Source organism: Hakea prostrata, chromosome 4, assembly GCF_041222555.1.
Source record: "Hakea prostrata isolate BN-2017 chromosome 4, UWA_Hpros_2, whole genome shotgun sequence".
NCBI classification, from domain to species: domain Eukaryota; kingdom Viridiplantae; phylum Streptophyta; class Magnoliopsida; order Proteales; family Proteaceae; genus Hakea; species Hakea prostrata.
The window spans coordinates 42008068-42030859 of NC_142603.1; the positions used below are offsets into that span (position 1 = coordinate 42008068).

Sequence of the window (22792 nt, forward strand, 5' to 3'; positions counted from 1 at the left end):
TTCCAAACCATGAAAGATCAATACAAATTACTAAATGTGTATTAAGTAAACACTGAAAGATCAGAATCGTACAGTAATCAAGAAATAAAGCAAAGACAGAAAAAGGCACCTAAATCCTAACATCCATGACAGAGAATATGAGAACAGTAAAAATCTAAACAAAAAGTTAGGTCCAACGCTTAACAAAATTTGGTCAAACAAGCCAAAATCTAATTTAACTCAGATAAAAATCAAATAGACAATACAGACGTCAAGCTATTTCTATTATAACCATTAAACCAAACTCAAGAGATCCAAATGCTCGGAGAACACAGATTTCCTCCAAATCGAGATGAAGATACCGTGCTTGAAAACCGGACAACAATGAACCTCTGATATTCAAGACACATCACTGCATCTACAAGCAGTTCCCACCGAAAAGACTAATCTACAGCAGGAACTACCATATTCGGCGAAGAGTAATAGTAGTATGAGATTCCACAAGAAAGAGCAGCGATTACTCCAAATGCAATTCTAAAACCACCAGAATTCGGTTTGGGTCCATCTTTGAATGTATTGTTCAAAACAACTGGAGTAGAATTGATAATCTTCTAAGGAACAGAGCCATTTTCGATCTCCGAGACGAAGAAGAGATGAAATGAGACCCTTCGATCGTGAAGCAAAGCAAATAAATGGCGCAGGAACGATCAGGACTTTTGTTCAACCTCCTTCTACAGATACGTTTGAAATCATGACATGAGGGTTGGGCGGTTCCAGAATGGGTTTTGTGTTTTTCAAAACATTTTGAAAATCTCAAATGAACCGCTGGTTTTTTAATACTGGGTTTTGAGTTACCACTGGGGGTGGTGGTCTAGTGGTCCCAAGATCACTCCCAAGTGGTTTGGTAAACATCGAATCCCCTCTCCTCCTCTGTTTCTTGCATTGGACAGTTGTGTGCTCTTTGGCTTGGGCATGAGTGCTACCGGCTTCTGTGGACTATACTAGGCCTCCGGTGGGGCTCCACTGACGGAGCCGGTGCTTGCGCTGGTAGTGCACAGGGCTATTGCTTGCATAGGTCGCACTCGATAAAAAGTCCGAACATTGCGTAGCGGGGGGCGCTAGGTCAGCCGCTACTGCATCCCCTCTTTTGATTACCAAAAAAAAAAAAAAAAGCTGGGTTTTGAGTTTTTTAACAATATATTCAGCTTTTGGAATCAAATTTGATTGTTATTCCATTATCTTTTCAATAACTGAGCATTCCTGTAAAGTGCATACGTTTATATACACAACAATAAAAAATTCAAAATTTTTATTTGACACGATTAACCTCCTTTTTCGTTTTTTCTTTTTTTAGATGACAATCCGGGAACTGAAAACCTCCACTTACTGTTTATTCCAGGGTTATAAGGACAAACAAGAGCAATTTTATCTTAGACATTGTTAAGTTCTTATAACAGAACCTAGAATGGTCAGAATCGCCTTACAAGAAACCAAAACCTTTGCAAAACTGAAAGCACAAAAGTTTTGGATTCTCTAACCATGACTACACTGACGATGAAACCATCCCTCGTCTCTTCTTTGCCTGCCCGTTATTTGGAACCATCCCTCATCTCTTCTTTGCATGCCTTTATTTAGACCATTCTGGCTTCTCGCCAGAATACATTGCCCCAAATCCAAATGCCTGTGGCCTTCTAATATTGAGCACCACTAGTTTGCTTCTACTTTTGGGGGCTCCTCATTCTTTTTTTTGGCCAAAAAAAAATGAAATTTCTTAATTTAATTTGATCGATCAACCTAGGGACAGCAAGAGTGAGGTCTAGTTCAGATGACACATTTAGAGCCAAGGCATTCATTTTATTGGAAGGTCTCATCTCAAAATCTTCATGTCCCAAAACAGACGCCTGAGCAAGAACGCATGAAGTTGATTTGGAGCATTTCATGTCTTAACATTTGTAAGCCCTACCGATAGCAACTGTCTCTTCAGAAATAAGTCGTAATTGTTGGCCACTCCAAGGCTCTATCATTCATTTTGCTCCCTTACCATCAAAAGTGAGAGAAAATCACTTGATTCTTCACCATTTAATTCATAAGAGAGAGAACCCATCAGAGAACAATTTGGTATCAATTGTTATAATTAATTAATTAGAAGGATGTCCACCTTTGATCTAAGGTCAATCATCCTCCTAATATAATGAGGAGGTGCGACGGAAACACAATCCCCTACCCGAGTAGAGGTTCATGACTTCCTATGCATACCCTTACGAAACCCAATTACATTTAAGGCTACACAACCTCAGTAGCACCAAAACTCTGTTCCTACTATTGCAGCTTTAATCAAAATGAAGCTATTTTAGAAACACAGATTAGACCAGGGATCCCAAGTTGGAACTATCTGATCCCATTTCCACTGATATGGATTGGGTCAACTCTGCTATGGAGAACACCAGAGCCTTGCCGTATACTGATATCATTGAGCTGATTCTAACCGATCCAGGCAACTTCAGTAGCAGGACCAATCAAAATTCCGATCCCAGGTCTTTATGATACCTGTTTGTCAATTCGTGGCACGCACTTCAGAAATGCATAAGATGCATTCAGCAATAAACCAAACAGAAGGGTGTTGTAAATCTGCAACACATCTTGTATAGCAAGAATATATTTTCTTTTCCTTCCATTTGCCTAACATGGCGCCAAGTCATTACAATCTGAATCCGCGGGGTGCATAAACCCTTTAAATTCTATCCATCCACACCTCCATGCGTAAAACATCTTCACTGCATCATTTGGATAACTAATCACATTCATTCTATAATTTAAATTAGTAGGTCTCTTGCTTTATATACATTCCAGCCTCCCCGATCTGTCATCTGTCATAGGGGAACTCCACATCATTCTCAGTCACTTTGAAGGGTGTTTGGTGTCTGCCTGAGCAATACAGGTTCCACATTTTGAAGTAAGCCCTCTCCAGATTTCTCACCTGAAACATTTGCTCAAAACTCAATCAGTATGCAGCACTAGGACTAAAAGTACAATTACATGCCATAATGCTGAATAAGATCCCTCATAATATTTGTGGAGGTATTGCCAAGGCATGTGATAAAAGCATCCTCTGCTTAAGGTCACCTTTATAGCATAGGCAACACCTTAATGCCTTGTTTGTGTCTAATTGGGCTTTACCTAGATGCCATGACAACAATGTCCCACTGCGAATGTTCGACAGACCAAAGGGCTGAAAATGTCAGTTTGGTTCCCATAACCAGGGGCATATTCCCTACCATATCATGTTTTATCAAGGACTATATCATACCATGAATGGTGAGTTAAAGTAGTCAGTGTCCAAACTATTCCCAAATAACTTACCCATCGTCCTGTGTCGAATAGGGGACATGTCAACCTTGCTGCCTTGAGTTTGTTAGTAAGAGCCTGGAGCATTGGCCGATTCTGAGCAAGTAATACTGCCTTGTCTTCATACTCTTTCATACTTCATCAAAACAAAGAGAAAGTTAGCACACACACACACACACGCGCATAGATTGACGTGTTGCAATAAAGTTACCTGCTAGCAATCATCTCCTCCCCAACTCCAGTTGCCAGACACAGTGAACCAGCTACTCTAGTCGCCATTTTCTCCAGGGGCAGTGTAACCATCGGCAAACCAGCCCATAGTACGTCTGTGCCAGTGGTGTGGGCATTGCACAAGGGCCTAAACACAACAGCGGCAAATAATAACTGCCAAAGTCATAAAGAAACCAAGCAAACAACAGTCTGCAAGATAAAGAGAATTGCTTACGTGTCAAGGAAGAGATCTGCCAATGCACTACGTCTAATGTGTTCACCTTTCATGGCAACATCCGTAAAAATAATCTGATCTGGCCGCACTCCCTGGGCAGCAGCATCTATTACATGCCAGCACTCATCAATAGAATGATTCACATCCAATATGCAACAGCATCAGTTATCACTTTCTTGTTTCTTTTATTCTTATGAAAGCATCAATAATAACTTATCTTTATATAATAACATGCTACAACTTTAAACCGTGGCATTCAAGTGATACCACAAGGAACAGCAACTAAACAAAAATGAAGCAACATAAATGAGTGAAAGCCAATGCCAAAAGCAATTCATGGCAAATATAAGCTGAAGAGGTCCTCAACCATAGAACTCATGAATAGGAAACTACCCAGTTAAATAACATACATGCACGAATTCTCATCTCGCCAGCCGCTGGGAATCTAAGAAGCCACAGTGCACTGTTGGGGACACGCTTCAGAATATTGCACCTATGCAGATGGGACAGATCAATCAAAAACACGCTAAATGAGCAATCATCAAACCAAACAAGGTTCGGTGCATATCACGGTTACCATGTAGTGAAGATTTCAGGATCCATCTTGTAAAGCTGATTGAAACATGCAAATATGAATTTGTCTTCAGGTAAACCATAATCTGATCGCCTGTGTTGGCAAACTGGATCCAACACATCTCGATTTTTCTGATGACAATTCAAGAGTCACAATCATTTCTGTCATCGTACATACTGAAAAACAACATTAGAAGCAAATAATAAATTTTGGCAAATCAGATACTTACTTGCTTATAATCATTTACAAAGTAACAATGAGGGAGATGGACCAGTTTCTCAGAGTAAATGTGTGAAACATGAGTAGGAGAAACGAACTGCAGAGACAAGTGTACAAAAAGATTATGAAAATCACCAAGAGGCAGCAAATAAAGAAACTGAAGAATAAAATATGACCCTACCTGATCTGTGACCAAGTAATCTATGTAAGTTGCTCCAGTGGTTCCAGGGAATCCCATGTATGAAACTTGAATGGGTGCGGGTTGCATGGCAAAAATTTCATTCCTTGCCCCCTAAAGAATGAGTAAGATAGATCATAAACTCACGATGAGATAGCCTTCACAAATAAATGGTCAAAAAACATGATATCTCAACTCTCGCAAAATTATAAGTAATTAGGTGGTGGTCAAAGTTAGTTCGGAACCTTCCGTAGAAGGCAGCAATAATCCAACACAATAAATATACAAAGCAACAAAGAAAACCAAAAATCAAAAAAACTAGAAATGGATACCTTCGTATAGCCATTCAGATTAACTAGGATATGTATTTTATCCTCATTAATCAACCTGGCAATCATATCAGATGACATGGCAGACACATCAACGAAGTGTCCAGCTTCAGATTGAATACGCTGCCTCCATTCAGTACCATCATTCTGACTCAACGCATAACAGAATACCTGCACGCTCAAAAATCTGGAATTAGCAACCTAATGAAATGGAAAATAGAGATTCTAAAGAATACATATAAAAAAAGGCAAACCCAGTGCTAAAGGCTTCCACACAAGCATAGCCCGGGGGAGCAGTTTTTGCTGAGAGGCTTTTTTGATGCATTGACCTCAGGCTACAACTTTGGTCCACTGACCATTGCACCAAAGCTCACCCTTCTGTAGAGTACATATTAGACTACTAAAATGCACATGAAAAAGAGTCATAATTCCAAACCTCAACATTCTCCCTGTTGTGCATCCCAAACACCGAGCCCATAAGATGCGACAGTGGATGGTTACCAAAATCACTGCTCACGTAACTATAAAAACCAGACCAAGTTCCGGTCAGACAGGCAACAGCAATAAAAGGGGGGAGAATTTTCAGACCAAAATTATACGGGTGCCAGAACCTACCCAACTCTTAGGCGTCCATTTCTACCCTCAGCCTTTATAGGTATTGGAGAGGGATATGAGAAGGGAGGAAGAGCATAGCGAGAAGCAATGAGAGAGCAGTGTGCCGCATATTTACGACTACATGATGAAGTAAATCCATGAGTAAAAATAAGAGCCTCGAAGGGACGCATTTTGGCATCAAATTGAAAAATGAAGAAATATTACCTAATCTCCAATGCAAGCATCGGATCAATGGGATATGCAATTGCATGAAATGGCTGAACACTGGGAAGAACTGACATCTGGGAAAAAATACCAAGTTTTCAGAATAAAGCTCTGCTGAACAGAAATCAGAAAATTAAAATAATAGTAATTAAATAATAAATAAAAGGAATAATTATTGTTGCCCCCTTGTACTCTGATTTTATTACTACTTTTATCCCCTGTACTTTTTAAAATTGCTAATCCAACCTTTAACTTTGTTTAAAATTACTAATGCCCCCTACCATTAAGCTCCGTTAGTTTACTGATGATGTGGCATCTATATTTTTTTTTAAATCTCAAAAATAACCCTGCAATTATCTCTTTACTTATTTACTCTTTTGTCAAGTTAAAATACTACCTTAATAAACTATCAGAAAAAATTAACTTTTCTTTTCTAAAAAGAAACCACCGAATAAATGAAAATTTTGATTTTTCTTCTCTAAAAAGAAATCGCCGAATAAAGGAAATATGTGATTAAATAAAACTTAAAATAGAAACTAAAATATTAGGAAATTCAAAAGTTGGAATTTGAAAATCACCTAATATATGCTAACCATTATACATGTTACCAAATTTCCTATCAATTAGCATCTTATATGCTAATTTGTTTGAAAAACTTCCATCATTGTGATTGTGAAAATTTTAAGTAGAACATGAGAGTTTCAACAACCATAAGTGTGTGGTCCCATCAAAGTCAAAATTTATTCTAAAATATAAGATTTTAAGGATATAATTGACATTCAATATAATTTCTATAAATGAGGGTAATGTCATATTTTTAACTTCTTAATTTAATGAAGGACAAAATAGACATTACATATTTGATCTTAACACCATTAGAAGTAAGGGGGCAACAGTAATTTCATAAAGAAAGAGGTTTGATTAGTAATAAAACCAAAGCACAAGGGGGCAATAGTAATTATCCGTAAATAAAAATATAGAACACCAATAGGAAAGATTCATCCAGTCCAAAAACCAGACAAAGGATGAAAAAAGTAAAGAACAAAAGACTATCAACCTTAATCTGTCTTCTAATAATCCCTTCAACTTCAATGAACTTCTTGTCCCGGTCCTCCCAATTGCAAACACACTGAATAAACACAGCATCAATCACATCAGTTGCTGCTAAATGAACCTTTTATTAAATATATTGATTAACTGTTGAAGTTAAGTTAGGACCAAACTGAATATACCAAACTATATCCAGACGAATAAGTAAGAAAAGTGTCAAGTTTTGCAGTATGAATGATGGCACAGTACATCAGAAAAGAAACAAATCATAATTCTACATGTTAACTTTCATATAGTGTATCAACATAATGAATGTATTTCATGTGCATTAGATTTAACCACTAACAATTCTTCAGTATAACCAACACTAATAGATTATAGGATGGGAAAGAGAACAAATGAAAGAAAATACAAGAAGGGGGTAAAATGACAGCAAGATTGAGAAGACATCAAAGTTTCAAGGGTTTCAAAAAACAGTTATGCACACAGCGATCCAATGATACCTGTAATGTGTGAAGAAGGTTACAAGTTGCCTCAGGAAAGTCAGGGCGAAGAAGCAATGCTTGCTTGTAGCTCTTTATAGCTAACTCCACATGTCCACTGCAAATGATGAAAATCCAAGCATAAGAAAGAACTCAAGTACTAATATGAAATGCTTCAACAGAACCTCAACTTCATTCAAGAGAAACAAATAAAGATACCTGTCCTTATAAGCTGAAGCTAGATTTGCATGGGCTTCAGACATACTGGGCCGAAGAGTAACAGCACGCATATAGTCCTGAATTGCTTCACTAACCCTACCCATCTCCTTGTATGTGTTGCCCCTATTGACAAGCCCGTCCGCTGCTAGAGGATCTATCCGGAGTACTTCATTGTAGCAAGAGATAGCATCCAGGTGATTTCCCTGTGGTTGATAATTAATTAGGTAGTTCATAGTTTAGAACAGTTCAAGATCCAGAGCAGGTCTAAAACATATTTACTGAAGAAATAAGATCAATAAATTCTATTTACAGGTCAAGGGGAAAATCTAAAATAGGAATTTTAATAGTTTAACAAAACTACTACCAAGGCCAAAATACCTGCTGCTTATATATTATCGCCAAATTACTATAGGGAGCAGACAATCCTGTGGTTACAGCTAATGTTGCCTTGTAACATGTAGCGGCAGCACTCATCACATTCCTACAAGCACACATTTGTTCTTTGTTAAAAGAAGGGGAGGGGGGAAGTTGACCAAAAAAGGGGGGAAAGAAAAATTACTGGGTTATTAGAGAATAGGATGATTGTTAAAGCTAATCAGGGGAAGTCAAAAGGCAGGTAGAGAGAACATACATTTCCATATATACATTCCCAAGGTTTGTAAGTGCCTGAGGGTGATTCTGTTGGAGGGAGAGGCACGCCTACACATGAAAAAAAAAAGAAAAAAAGATAAGAGGTTTCATCAAGGTAATAATTAATAAGAACCATTATTATAATTAATAAGAAATTAAGAACCACAATCCAAAACTTCCAAACTGTAAAAATTGTGTGTGTGTCTGTGAGAGAGAGAGAGAGAGAGAAATAATATTACAGTTTAAAGTACATACATAACTTCCTTCTTATGGTTTGGATCAGCTGTAATTACATTTTTCAGTACTGACTTGTCATTCACTTTTATGAGCTAGTACATGGGCCTAGGCTAATCCTTTTCTTCCTCTTTGCTACAGTAGGTACTAATTTCCTGGCTCTAATATTTTGACAGGGCATCTGTACCAGTCTAATCAGTTCCTAATGGCCTTAATATCTATTCTGAATGTACTAAAAATTTTCCCTTTGAAAGTTGCAGCGAAAAAATGCAGGCATATTTATTCTATAGAACACTGGCTGGTAGTGATATGCAGAAAAACTAGGGTTTCCATCATAATAATTGCTGATCTTTCAATCTATGAAAAACTATCAATCACATAAAGGCATAAAGCATATTTCTTGCAGTTACAGTAGTGATTACTTTTATTTATTTTCCTGATTAAATTGGGCTTACAAATTAGAGTAGGTTCCTTTTCATGCTGAAACGTTTTTACATGTAAATGTACAATTAAACTTAGATTTAATAAATGGAAGGATTATGGTTTGCATAGCTTGTGTGTGCATGTTCACCACTTCGCCCTCTCCCCCTCCAAAACAAGACAGAGAGAGAGAGAAGGAAAGAAAAAGCCCCTGCAACTTTGATATTTGTTTCTTCCACACTGGCCCTCCACCAATTTGGTGAGATGAAGGATCCATCGTCCTTCTCTATCGATCTCTCTCTCTCTCCTTCCCTTCCCATTAATTAAGTTTTTACCTAATCATGATCTGAAACCCATACTTACTCGAGTGATCCATTTCTTTTCCCATGTAACCCTTTCTGAATCGATTTCCACAGCAACACCACCTACCAATTTTGTTTTTTGCCTGAAATTAGAAAAATCAAATGGGGGGTTGGGGGGAGGATACAAAAACAAAAAGAGAACCCCATTTCTTTCTTCTACAACGACTAACCATCCTCCAAAAGCCAACTCTCCACCACCATTCCTTTTCCCAATATCCTCACCCCTTCAAAGGTTCTAACCAAAAATTTAGGAAAACATAAATTAATTAATTAATCAATTACTTTAAAAAAAAAAATCCTCTCAGCTTTCCTCCCCACTGTGACACCTAAAACAAAATCCAAGAAAAACAGGGGAAGAATAGTTGGAAGGTTCTTCCCAACCCACAGCTAGCTCAGACCCCAAACTCCCCCTTCAACCCCTTCGGTTACACTGCAACAACCTCACTACCTCCTTTCTTATCCCCACAGTTCCAACCAAGTCTCCCCCTCACCCCAGTGTCCCATGAGCTAATGAAAAAAGGACTGAAGAGAAAAGAAAGCAGAGAAGAGAGAGTGAAAGATAACGCAAAGAAAAAATTATATTGCCTGCCTGGGTCGTAATCGCAGATCCCTGATCATCACAGTCACAAAGTCTCAGTCTAAGTTGACATTGTTGGTTCAGACCCCTAGATGAATTGCACAGTTTTCCTTTTGCTAGGGCTCTTTCCCAATCTTCCTCTGGTTTGCATAATTTTCCCATTCTTCTACAGATCCCACTAGATTCATCTAACAAGATTCCCTAGCCAACTACCAAATAAATGTTTGGTAGTCAAGAAGCAGCAGCACAGGTTGCCCTCAGCAAGTATGTGTTCTAAAATAGCATCCACCTGGTATAGGTTAGAGAATAAACCACCAAACGTTCTTTGATGCTACAAGGAAAGCTGCAAAGGAATGAAGTCCCCCAACTCACCCCATGGTAGGAGATAAATGGAGTTACTAATAAGGCTGATAGTTGGAATGGACCTACTAGACAGTTGGCTTATCAACTTCATGGTCAGCCAAAAGGGTGAGACAATTATTTAAAAGTCTACAGATGCATCAAAGAACATAAAGGATGTGAAATTTATGTACAAGGACTTGAAGGAAGTAGCAGAAGCGGCTGGGCCAAAGTACGTTATCCAAATTGTGACAAATGACAACTATAACATCAAAAACACTCAGGAGAAATAGATGATTGTGAAGGAAATGTGTGCAACTCACAGCCTCTTTCAATACCCTACACATTCATTCTTCATTGTTCAGTTGATAATTAATTGTTCCAAGCCAACAAAGGAAACACTAGTGGTGCAAACTGAACCACCAAACAAATACTAGGTACCAGAAAGCAACAAGATCATGGATCGAGTAATATGAAGGAACGTAGTGCAACGAAAGCTATACCTCATCATTAGTTCATCCTTCCCCATGATTTTGCAGCCATGGATGCCAAATTTCTAACACCCCACCCCAAACAACCCCCCCCCCCCCTCCAAAAAAAAAAAAAAGAACAGAAAAAAAGAAACCCATACACGAAAAGAAAAAAGGCCTAATATTTCAATTTTTCTTCGACTTGCACGCATGGAATTGATTACACACTCATGAGCTTTTAATACAAATATGCATCGAAGTGATCAAGCTACAAAGAATAATACACCTTTGAAACAAAAAGAATATAAGTACACGATGCATAACAAGTATCATGCATAAACATTGAAATGGAGAATAATGAACAACCAAGCAAGTGCATTAAATTGAAATCGTTACAAAATATGAGGTTTCTTACATGTCTATGGTAGTTCATTGCAAAGAACAGAATTGGATGACACAGAGGATACTCCATTTGTCTTGGTCCAAAATTGTCTAAGACCAAGATTCTTAAGTGCATGATTTTAGGCTCTTGGTTGAAAAGTATTGACAGCATTGGCACATATCAAGCTGTATCAACCGACACATATTTATACATATTAATGCACTGAAACTGAGAGACCCTTTACCAATGAAATGGTATCTATATGAATCTATCATATCATATAGGCCCACAAAAGGACCAGATATCTACTTATAAAATTTTATTGGAATATATTGTATCAGCACCAACAGATACCAATATACATCATCACAATAATACGTGCTCATAACCTCACACTTTAGACCCTGGTTTTTAATCAAGCAGATATTTAGGGTTTCAATATCTATATTATTGGAAGAATTATGCAAAATAGTATGTAGGAATAGAATTAATAAGTTACAAATTGTTAATAGTCCTAACTATAGTTGTTTCTTTATTGAAGTCAGTTTCTCTTATTATTTATATGCTTTTAAGTTGTCACCTATATATTTGACTGATGGACATAATTGAATAGTTTTACCAGGAGAGAGAGAGAGAGAGAGAGAGAGAGAGAGAGAGAGAGAGAGAGAGAGACATAATTGAATAGTTGAGTTATGTTAATAGCATCTTGTGCATGTCCACGCTTCTTTTTCTAATTTTTTTTTATGGAATAGTTGAATTAAGGTTTGAATATGTGTAGCTGCGCATGTGTACCCTTCTCTCCCCTGCAACTCTAATTTCTTTCAGCCTTCAATCTTCTCCTTGCCAGCCCTCCACCAATTAGAACAATTACATAAAAATCCTTGTGCTGTGCTATTTAACATATACAACAAATGAAACTAGAAATTGAGACTTACCTGGTAGCAATTGCATGCTTCATCAACTCTTCCAGCATCTTTTAGTGCATTACCCTTCAGAATTAAGAAGTCCCACATATCTTCTTCTTAGTAAAGAATGCTCTGAAACTAAAAAGAGGCTGCTAGCTACATTATCCTCCAAAGAAAGGAAAACAGAAGACTCACCAAATTGTTATATGCCTCCAGATATCCTGAATCAAAAGCAAGTGCTTGCCTGTAATGAAGAATTGACAAGTCAAGCTGACCTTGCTCATAATATACACTGGCTAGATTCCCTGCAACAACAATGTCCAGTATAACGCTATTATTCAGATCATTATGAGGATAATTGTTCAAAGAACTAATTTATGAAGCTTTATTATCTATGCAAAAAAAAACTAGCTCTTTGCGTAAAGCCCCAAACTGGCTGCAGGTACCCAACAATGCATCTTGGATCTTCATCTATAGCTGTATGTATTCCAGGAAGATTTATACGTGTTATGTGTATCCAGATTCCAGAGTCCCAAATTAGGACCCTCAAGACTGGCTTTAGATTAGAGCAGGCTTTACACCCACACCAGAGGGAAGAAAAAGTGCCATAAGATTAATTTGGATCTACCTACAACCTGATTGAACAGATCTGAACCATGTTTGCCCCCCAGCACTAACGCTCCCTTTGGCATAATTTAATATTTATATTTACAACTTATTTATGAATAATCAATTATGATAATAGATTATGAGTAATAAGACAATAATCATTTGGTTACTATTAAGTATAATATATTACATTACAGGAAATAGGTTTTGGTATAGTAGGGTGAATAATATATTATGTATCATTGGTTTGGTGTTGGGTTGGCTGGCTTTGGTTTACCTTGTAAAAATCTGTCATCTTTGATTTTGGTTTTGATTCACTTTTATTAGTTTGGGCTACTTTTAATATCCTAAAATATTATTAAATTGGAGATGAGAGCAAGGTGGAGGTAGGAGAGAGAAAGCAAGGTTTGTTTTAATTTTTTCTAACTTTACCATTCTACCCCTACTTGAGTAGTAATTCTGCACATGTTCGTTAATAGTGTACCCGTATAAACAAAAATTAACAGTTTGTGGTAATAAATCATAAACAACCCTTGATCTATTTACTAATTTATGTTTAAATCAATCTATTTTAATGAGAAACAGGGATCATAAGTATACCAAAAACATATGTATGTATTTGTAAATCAAAAACATCATAAATTGAAACTGTACCAAAGAGAGCCTAAGTAACATCAGCACTGCGAAGGCAGATATGCGTCAACCCTATCTATGAAACCACAGACATCCCCTACGATGGGCATAACTTTAAAAAGCACAGGTTTTATAAACTGAAACAGAGCGATTGATGCCAAATTGGAGAAGTTTCAAGAATCCATCATCAAAGTCTGATGGCAGCACAAGGGGCATATTTGGGGAGGGGTAGGCCCAACTTTCAGACAGCAGGATGGGAGCAAAATGAAAGTAAAAGAGAATTTCATCCACACTTAACTCAGCATGAAGAGAATCCACTCAAGACTGAAACAAGGCAATTGACACCAAATTGAAAGAGTTTCAAAAAGCAATCATCAATGCGCTGATGGCAGCACAAAGGCATATTTGGGTAGGGGATGCTTTCAGATACCAGGATTGGAGCAGAATAGTTAAGACACATAGAAGAGAATTCCATGCACAAGTAAAATGGCATAAAGACCATCCGCAAGAATCTCACAGAAAATCATTCAAGGATCATTTCCTCTATTCTTTTAAGGGTGGTTAACACATGAAGTTTAGATACAACACATACCATAAGCTACTGCAGAGTCTGGCCTCGCCTGAAGAGCCCGATGATAACAAACTGTAGCTTCTTGAGGCATGCCCAAAGCCTGGAAAAGCCAAAAGAAAGAACTTGTTTTTCTCTAGATACTAGTCCTGGCATTTTGCAGCTACCTGACCTTGTTGGCACAATAGGAGAAGTAGTGAAGCTAAACTTACCTTATAAACATTTCCTAGGTTCAAGTAGGCATCAGCAAATGCTGGCTTCAGCCTAATAGCTTCCTGGAAGAACGAAATCATTCAATGAAGATGTCTAAATGGGAACTCAAGTTAATGGCAAGGAAGATATACACATTGCTAACATACATAAGCACCAGCTAGAAGAAATTAGAGCATAAAATTGGTTAAGTCACAAATCAAATACCTACTTAAACAGATATAAACCATAGTTCTAAGGCATCACCCATTCAAGCCGATTTTGGGCGATCTAGGCAGGGGCCACCTTATTGGTATTGAAGGCCTCAGCCCTTATTTGTACAAAATATCCAAGTAATGTTTCATATTTGTTACAAAATATTAATAAATGAGCAAACAACTCCTACTTGTTCCAATAAAAATTGTTGAAAAATCAAATTTCCAAAAGGATAAAATGTCAGCCTCTCCATTTCAGGAACAAAGATGATTTTCAACAATAGGCAAAATCTTCAACTTTCTAATGTTGGGGTTTTTCTCAAATCCAAAAATTCCATAACTCTTAATACGGTAAAAAAATGCGATAGCACATTCATTTCCCTCGATATCTAAAATCCTTTTTCCATTCAGAGTGATTTTTCAACACTTGTAAACAAATGAAGCCTGACTAGAACATAACTCCTACATAAATCAAATTTAAGCAACTTAAGAATTTAATGGAAAGCTAGTTTTGCTCTGTAGTATACAAAATGTCTCACGTAAAAGTAAATTATTTGACCAGTCAAACGTTCTTAAAAACAAGAACATTCTCAAGATGGAATGCACTTTAATATAGAGAAGATCTTATTTAATAAACTAATATGAAACAAATGTGACTATGTATATCATAACAGTGACCAATTCCAACCGTCTGTTTTTACTGTTTCAAACTTCCAATGAATTGCTTGTCAGTTCTGCTGTCCACTATGTTGATTTTTGATGAGCTGAATGGCTTAATATTGATTTGTTGAAGACTATATGTGGCTTAATCTTCATTTTTATCAATATGGCTTGAAGTTGATTTTGATGGTTTGATATGGCTTAGTTCTGATTATTAGATAGTTGTAACATACGAAATAATGAGAAGAAACATAGAAACTATAAAATTGATTAACAGTTTAGGCGCCTTGTCACTCAAGCGTCTAAGCACCCCTCCACTGCTTTGGATTGCCTTGCCGCCTTGACGGTTATAGTTTAAACTCTCAGAATCAGGTCTATCTTGGAAGTCAGGTAAGGTTTGGCTTGAGCAGTCCTGACATTAACCTGGCTTGAACGAATTTCAGTATGTTTAGATAGCTAATTCATGGAAAAGAATCAAACAGTAGAGCCCTTGCACTGAAGGCAAGCAATCTGACCCATATTAATGATCTATTTGGATCTAAAAATGAATGCAGATCCTCAATAACTGAGACAAGAAGGATTTGGCAGGATCATGATCAGCTGAAAACCTTTTATGGGAGTGCCTGAATTTAGATCAATAAGAAACTGGTCAACATCAACCATAAAATGAAAACGAAATGCACACATTCACTGCCACAACCATAACCACATTATTACTGATGCAAGTTTACCATGAAAAAACATGGACATACATAGCAGAAGCAAATACCTTGTAATATTGAACGGCTCTGTTAAGATCTCCAGCCCCCATGAAGAGACCAGCAAGGTTTGACCATGCAATAGCAAAATTTGGTTGTATGCGTAGGGCTTCAAGATAGCAGTTGTATGCCTGCATATTACATATGCTCTAAAACTGTTAAAAGACACTACCAGGAAAGCAATTAATCCAACGAATCTGGACATAAATACCACCCTTCCCCACCCCCACCTCTCTCAAGAGAAGAAAAAGCTCAACAATCCAATATCTCACAATTTTGTTGTATTCTCTATCATAAGCTTTCCTACTAATCGTTTCCCAACTAAATGATTAATGGCAATATGAAATAATTTCAAAGCACAGAATGTGAGAGCTACGGATACAAAGGATAGCAAACTACAAACGTAAAAAACATTCTATATCATTCTTTTTTCTCTTTCTTTCTTTTTTTTCCTGGGTGGTGTGTGGAAATAAAAAACAGTGGTCTTCTAAGTTCTGAAACTAAAATTTGGAAACATAGGCACCACCACAAGAGAAATTAGTCCCATGGAAAAACGAGTTATTTGCACCAAGAACCACTACATGAACAAGGAACTTCTCCAAGAGGTTCACGACACTTAATATTTGAAAAGAGAACAAAAGGTTTTTAATTCGAAACAAAAAGAGGAGGATGGGCAGGAAACATCTTGGAACTTACTTCCTGTACCAAACCTTGTGCCTTCATCAGATTCCCCAGGTTGCAGTGAGCATCAACCTAGAACAATCAAACAACACCATATCAGCATTAACTCTTGCCATCCAACAGTACTTAAAAAATAAAAAATAAAAAAAGAACTTTGAGGGGAAGACGGAAGATATTAGGAACTACCATGGTGGGATTTAGGACCAAAGCCTGGCGACAACATTGTGCTGCCTCATTAAGCCTCCCCTTCCGCATGTATGCACTTGCTAAGTTTGACCAAGCATCACAAAAATTTGGACGAAGCTGCGTGTAAAAAGGAGGATATATAGAAGGACAAAAATGGATAGATACTCAGCATACAAAAAGGTGAAAAAAATTATAAGATGCACATAAAATATTCTGCAGAAATGAAATGCTGACTTCAAACTCTTGAACCTAAAAGCAGACTATGAAGAACACTACACAAAATCAATAACCTTAAATTCACAGTTGCTTTTAAAGCAGCTGTCTACTCCCTAGTACAGTTCCATACTATAGGAAGGAACAAGTAGACACATATTACACGTATATCTCAAGTTTTAGATATTAGTTCGTAAGGCAAGTTCACCCGACAATAATCAACTGGAAACAATTTCATAGCTCCAACGCACTACATATTTTAGCCATTAAATTCAAAAGTAATATTCAAAAAAAGCAGTTAACGAAATAACACAAACCTCAACAGCAATCAAATAATACCGGATTGCAAGATCAATATTCCCTTTCTCCTATTTGGGGACAGCAGAAGAAGCAACAAACTCTGTTAAGGCCTAGAAGCAAACAGCTAAAATTTAAGAATGCCACTGTGATGCTTATTGAAGTTGTATCAGTACTCACCTTCCAAGCATTTGCCATGTTTCCAAAGCACTCAGCAACATGTGGGTCGATTCTAAGGGCTTCTTCATTCTTTGCAATACACATATCAAAATCGTGCAACTGGAGAAGAGCAGAGAGAGCAAAGTGTTAGATCTTGAATCCTATGCCAGACAGAATATTAATAATTCAAATGTCAACTTGACACAAATGCTTAAAATTGCTAACAGAATGAAGATCTACAACTGTTTTTTCTTTATTAAAATCACAGTTCTGCAATTTAGTGAAAACAAATAGCAAATGACCAAAAAAGATCAGCAAGACCACCTAACAAGCAGAAGAAAACAGTAAAGAGAAAATTTCTGTTTTCCAATGCAAAAGAAAAAGAATTACCTGGTAGTGAACTGCACCCAGAAGCAGAAGATTATCTGTACGCTGTGGGTTTCTCTCATAAACAGTGTTGCAATGCTCTAAGGCCTGTTTATAGTTTCCAGTCTTGTATTTCTGATGAGCAAGGTTCAAGAGCACGTCCTCATCAACTACAGTGAAAGAAAAAAAAATTGCATGTCACTGCGGGTGCTTAACGTATTTAGTAGCCGATCTTATGAAAACCAATAACCTGTAGGATGGATCACTAGCCAACAAACCACAGGACAGAATCACAGTGTATTCTAAATTTCTAATAACTCTGGTTGGATGGGTCTGAGATTGAAACAAAATGATTAGGTTCTTAAGCCCCCCAGAGATGCACTGATCAGATCAACTTGGACCATATATCAATAACTCGAACTGGAGGGCCAACTCACCTTCTCCAAAAACCAAGTTAGCTCAAGATCTCAGTACGCTCTTGTAGTACCTTTTTCCAACTCAAAGGTCCATCTCAAGGGGTATATGATGGCTGTTGGGATTGAAACTTGCTGGCTAGCCTATTTCAGGCTTTCCAAACACCATGGTGCCCTCTCTTTATGAGAACCAGTCCAAATGAAAGTTCCATTTGGATCACAATTTGTAAAATAGAAGGCTAAAATGCGCTATTCTACATAGAATATACTCATACAAAGTAATCAGTCCATACAATCATGTCAGGCAAGTTGAGATGACAAGCAATATATATGTAAACTTCAAACTAAATTAAGTACTATAGTAGAGCGTCCATCCATGAATATGGCGAAAAATTTGAAGACGGCTGAAGAATGGAGCTTCCAGCAGAGAAAACAGCAAACTGTGCAAATCTCAGCATGATCAAGTGTTGAGATACCTCGACTTGATCTAGATATGGTTATTTCTGTATTCAGGTTTGGTTCAAGATATAGCTGAACAAAGATCTATATTGCAGTGTGGTTTGAAATCTAGTCAAACCAAGATCTTCACTTGATTGAGATTGCTTTGAGATATTTCACTTTCTGATTTGCCCATAATCTTGTCTCACGTTTCTGACAAGTGAAATATCTTGCGAGATTTCATAAGTTCTTGATTTATGGCTGCAACAATAAAAAGAAGGGTTTCTTGGGGAATTTAGGTTAAACTGGGGTTCTAATGGTCAAATTGGGCAAAATTTAAGTTAGAAACTAGGGTTACTTGGGTAATCCAAAAGTTAAAGGAAGGGGGTGAATCTATGGTTTTAATAAACTGAAGGGGATTGGGCATTAAGGATGAAAGTGCAGGTTGGACGGATGATTCAATCCTAATATTAATTGACTCTGATGAGAAGACCTCAATTTCTAAGTTTTAGGACTGTTGAGAAGACTTAGGTGTATAAGGTCAAAGGGGCTAGAGATGCACTTAAGGTCTAAAATTGGGAATGAATGTCTTGTAAAGAAGAGAGAAATGTTTCAATGTCCTATAACTTATGTGGTTTCAAATGAGTCTTTTTCATCCATGCATACTTTTGTTTCTCTTTCAAACATGAGGGTGAAGGCTGAAAAAAGGGAGTGGAAGGGACACGGGACCTGAGTGAAACCGCCTTTTTTTCCTTTCTTTGAGCTCAAGGATGTGTTCCTCAGAGTTGGCAGGAAGCTTTGGCAGAAGGAAAGTGGAAGGCAGCAACAATAGCGACGAATGCTTGAAAAAACAATGATACAGTTCTTCCACCAAGGAAAGTACCAATAGGATGTGAGTGAGTGTTTGTGGTGAAATAAATAAAGGATGGCACCTTGGACAAGTATCGTCAGAAGGGCATTTTGGGCATAGAAAGAGCCTATCGGAAGTAGGGATAGGCACTAATTCTCGAAGGATTGAGGCTGCAGGTTGAGTTTAAGTAGGATTTCCAAAACTTTACTTATTTATAATCTGTTTTCTATTCCCCTTGTTTGATTAGACAAATAAAGCGAGAAGGCATTGGAGGATCACCAGTTTCTATGAAGCTCCACAGCATATTGTGGACACTTCACTCTTTCTCTCTTCTCTCTTCTTAATTCTAAGTTCTATTTATATGCGATCAGAGCTAGGTCATTAGGATCACAACCAGACATCACTAAGCTTTCATTTTATTGGTGTACTTATCGAAGGAAGCTTCATCAACAGATTTTGAAGAAGCTTCAGGCTTTTGGTCGTAGGGGAGGAGCACCCTCTTGCCATGTTTCTGATTTGTGAAGACTAGCTCATGAACTAAAGTAAGAACTAGGTCTTTCTCTTTGATGACAGTTTTTGTTCCTAAGGCATGACCGGACAATTTGTTTCGATTCAGACTTCCTTTTTTTGGACTTTTTGCCGCCGGGTACCTTCTTTTGGATATTTTTCTGTTTCTTTTTCTGGGGGACAGAAGCCATGTTTGGATATTACTGAGTACTGAAGATAATACTGCTGACCTCTTTCAGGTTGGGAAGCTATTTTTCATTTTTCTGAAAAATCATCTATTCTCCTTTCTGGTTCGGGTACTCTCTGTCCAGGGGTGCAGTCAGTCCCTGCCGTTCAGGTTTGGGTACTCTTAGGGGTTATATTCTCTGTTTAAAAGTTCAGTTGTCCTCCTGTTTCGAATCAAGTCCTCCTGCTGCTCTGTGGTTCTGTTTTGGACTGTTTTGGGGACTGTGTTCGGAACATTCATCTGCTGTTTTTGTTATTCTCCATCAGTTAGTAGGTTTGGGAACATACTATTCTGCCTAGGTTATTTTCCTCTAGATAAGTCGGCATACTTTTCTGGGAATACAGTTGTGTTTAGTCTGTGTGCTTGGAGAAAGAAAAAAAACTGCTGTTTTTGAGAAAACAAAAGTTGTAGCTGCTGTCCACACTATTTCAGAGGGAAATACAGCTGTTAGGAGTGTTTCTTTTCTTAGGTGATTAATTGACTGTCTCAATGGGAGAATCCTCATCCAAGACGGCTATGACTGAAGTGGTTGCCTCATCTTCACACCGGCGCACTCAAAAGAAGTTAGAAGGAGCTTCTACCTTTCATCAATGGAAGACTATAGTTAACGTGGTTCTCATTTGATGCCAACAGCCACATGACTCAATCAACCACCAAAGGTGCCAAATTGGGAGATTACCGATGCACGTATTTTAGGAGGACATTCAACTGCATGACTGATCATATTGACTTTGTGACTCACTTGAATACAGTGAAAGATTAGTGAGAATATTTAAATATGTTGAACTCTGAAAATACTTGTCCAAAATATGTGAGTTGTCACAGGAATTCTATAGGGTTGACCAGAAAGGTGGATCCCTAACCTAGTATTTTGCTGATTTCAAAAAGATGTATGAAGAATTAAACTCCATATTACCCATTTCTTCTCATGTAAAACAATGCAATAACAAAAGCTAACAGCTTGCAGTAATGGGCTTATCAGGAAGCCTGGGAAAGGAATTTAACTCAGTTCAGCCACAGAATCTTGGAGAAGCTCAAGTTTCCACTTTGGCGGACACCTTTTCACAGGTTCTTAAGTAGCAAAGGAGAACTCAGCATGATTCTTCACAAGAGGATAAGTGAGCTCTTGCCACATTTAAACCTAGTTGTGGTTCTTTAGGACAAGAAACAGGAAGGAATCGTGGAAATCTACCTAGTAAAAAATACTAGTCCCCAAGCCCGTAGTAATAGTTCATGGCAAACCAAAATTTGTCATCGTTGTGGACGACCTGGACGTATCCAGCATTTCTGTTGGAAGATACATTTGAACAAATACTGCTAATACTTACTTAGTCGGAGCCTGCTCCTGGCCCCAGAAAACCAGACAGTGAAGATGTCGGGGGCAGAATACCTGTCGTCTACACAGTTCCAGGCAGTTCATTTGCAGCCATACAGGACTACTTCCATTCAGACAAGTAATGCCTCTGAATGTCTTTTATCCACATCTCACCCTTGAATCATTGATTTAGGAGCATTTGATCATATAAAAGGTAGTTCATGATGTGAATACGATTCGGACCCCTGGCCAAAACCCTCAGTGGAGCCCATAAGATGGCTCTAAGAGGCTCCCTAAGCTGGCCAAACCCCCTAGGAGGAGTATTTTGGGCATTTTCTGCTCTATTAGGCTGGAATTTAATTCCAGTTTAATCTAGAGTCCAAGTTAGTCAAAGTTTTGTTTGTGTTAGTCATTGAGTTAGTTATTGAGTCCTCAGTTCTTTTAAACTCTAGCACATGTGCCAATTAGAGTTGTAACTAAAACAAAATTTAAGCATGTGTGCATTAGAGTTTAAGTTAATTAAAACTTTTAATTCAGCATGTGTCCATTAGGGACCTTTGAATGTTTAGATTTCATTTCAATGGTCAAGATTATGTGGTGGGATCCAAATCTATGAAGGAATCCCAACTAGTGTCTAGTTCTTTTTAGTAGGCTATAAATTAAAGCATATTCTTTCTTTGCAGGGTTAAGTCTAATTATTGAATGAAAAGCTATTAAGTTTGTGGTTCGGGGTTCCTGTTAAGGGGGCCTTGGCGAATTCTAGTAAATTTCTTCTTCAATATTCAGCACCATTCTGAATTTCCACCAAGTGTTTTTCAAATATCCAAGTAAAGCAACTCCAGCACCCTCCCCTCCCTTCTCTCTTGCACAACCTCTAGAAGACACCCCCACCCCCATCTCAGCCCATTCCCCTGCATTTACAGCAGCCCCTACCCCTTCCCCATCCCTCCCTTCGCCCCTCCCCTGTTCCGCACAAGAACTCCCACCCCCTCCCCCTGCTGCCACAGCTTGGCAGCAAGCATCCCAGGCCCGTAAGACCCTCCCAGTCCCCCCCCCCCCCAAAAAAAAAAGACCCTTCTAGACCTCTCCCCCACCCCAGTGATCACTACAGGACCCTCCCCCCTCCTCAAACCCACCAGCACCTTTACACCCCTTCTCTGACTTGCGGCAACCTGAAAAAAGCAGAAAACAGAAAAAGAAAAGAAGAAAAGAAAAGGAGAAGTCACCCAAGATCTTCAATTCCTTGAATTGTTTTCCCTCCAAAGTTTTCCCAAATTTTCCCTTCAACCCATATCCATCATAAAACCCCTTCTTCAACTCAATTCTCTTTAGGAACCTCAAATTCCCTCCCACTCCATATTTTTCTCTTCGTATATCATTCTTGGGTATCTCAAACCATCACATGGGTGATTTGTCAGCAATCCTAACTTGTCCCTAAGGTTTTCAATAATTTCTTAGAGATCCACAAAGCATTCCAAAACTTTCCCACACAGTATTATACCATCGTTTTCTTGAAGATTCTGGGCAAAGCCTTAATTCTAGGAAAATTAT

The 22792-nt window shown here is 38.0% G+C and overlaps 1 protein-coding gene across 1 annotated transcript in view; it reads right to left on the bottom strand.

Annotated features, from left to right (window-relative positions):
* Positions 1 to 1727: 1727 nt before the first annotated feature.
* LOC149018930 (putative UDP-N-acetylglucosamine--peptide N-acetylglucosaminyltransferase SEC) overlaps positions 1728 to 22792 on the bottom strand; it is a 30084-nt gene continuing 9019 nt past the window's right edge. The window contains exons 2-28 of the mRNA XM_089153042.1: positions 17517 to 17662; positions 17148 to 17246; positions 16988 to 17038; positions 16458 to 16574; positions 16287 to 16343; positions 15602 to 15721; positions 13981 to 14043; positions 13793 to 13871; positions 12154 to 12263; positions 11989 to 12042; positions 8271 to 8338; positions 8018 to 8120; positions 7640 to 7842; positions 7442 to 7538; positions 6946 to 7017; positions 5889 to 5965; positions 5685 to 5801; positions 5506 to 5590; positions 5073 to 5240; positions 4744 to 4854; positions 4573 to 4659; positions 4347 to 4474; positions 4180 to 4262; positions 3770 to 3875; positions 3536 to 3682; positions 3340 to 3460; positions 1728 to 2956 (exon numbers count right to left, since the gene is read on the bottom strand). Coding sequence (XP_089009168.1) covers positions 2843 to 2956; positions 3340 to 3460; positions 3536 to 3682; positions 3770 to 3875; positions 4180 to 4262; positions 4347 to 4474; positions 4573 to 4659; positions 4744 to 4854; positions 5073 to 5240; positions 5506 to 5590; positions 5685 to 5801; positions 5889 to 5965; positions 6946 to 7017; positions 7442 to 7538; positions 7640 to 7842; positions 8018 to 8120; positions 8271 to 8338; positions 11989 to 12042; positions 12154 to 12263; positions 13793 to 13871; positions 13981 to 14043; positions 15602 to 15721; positions 16287 to 16343; positions 16458 to 16574; positions 16988 to 17038; positions 17148 to 17246; positions 17517 to 17662 — 2783 coding nt within the window. The 3' untranslated portion in view covers positions 1728 to 2842. The remainder of the gene's footprint in view (positions 2957 to 3339; positions 3461 to 3535; positions 3683 to 3769; positions 3876 to 4179; positions 4263 to 4346; positions 4475 to 4572; positions 4660 to 4743; positions 4855 to 5072; positions 5241 to 5505; positions 5591 to 5684; positions 5802 to 5888; positions 5966 to 6945; positions 7018 to 7441; positions 7539 to 7639; positions 7843 to 8017; positions 8121 to 8270; positions 8339 to 11988; positions 12043 to 12153; positions 12264 to 13792; positions 13872 to 13980; positions 14044 to 15601; positions 15722 to 16286; positions 16344 to 16457; positions 16575 to 16987; positions 17039 to 17147; positions 17247 to 17516; positions 17663 to 22792) is intronic.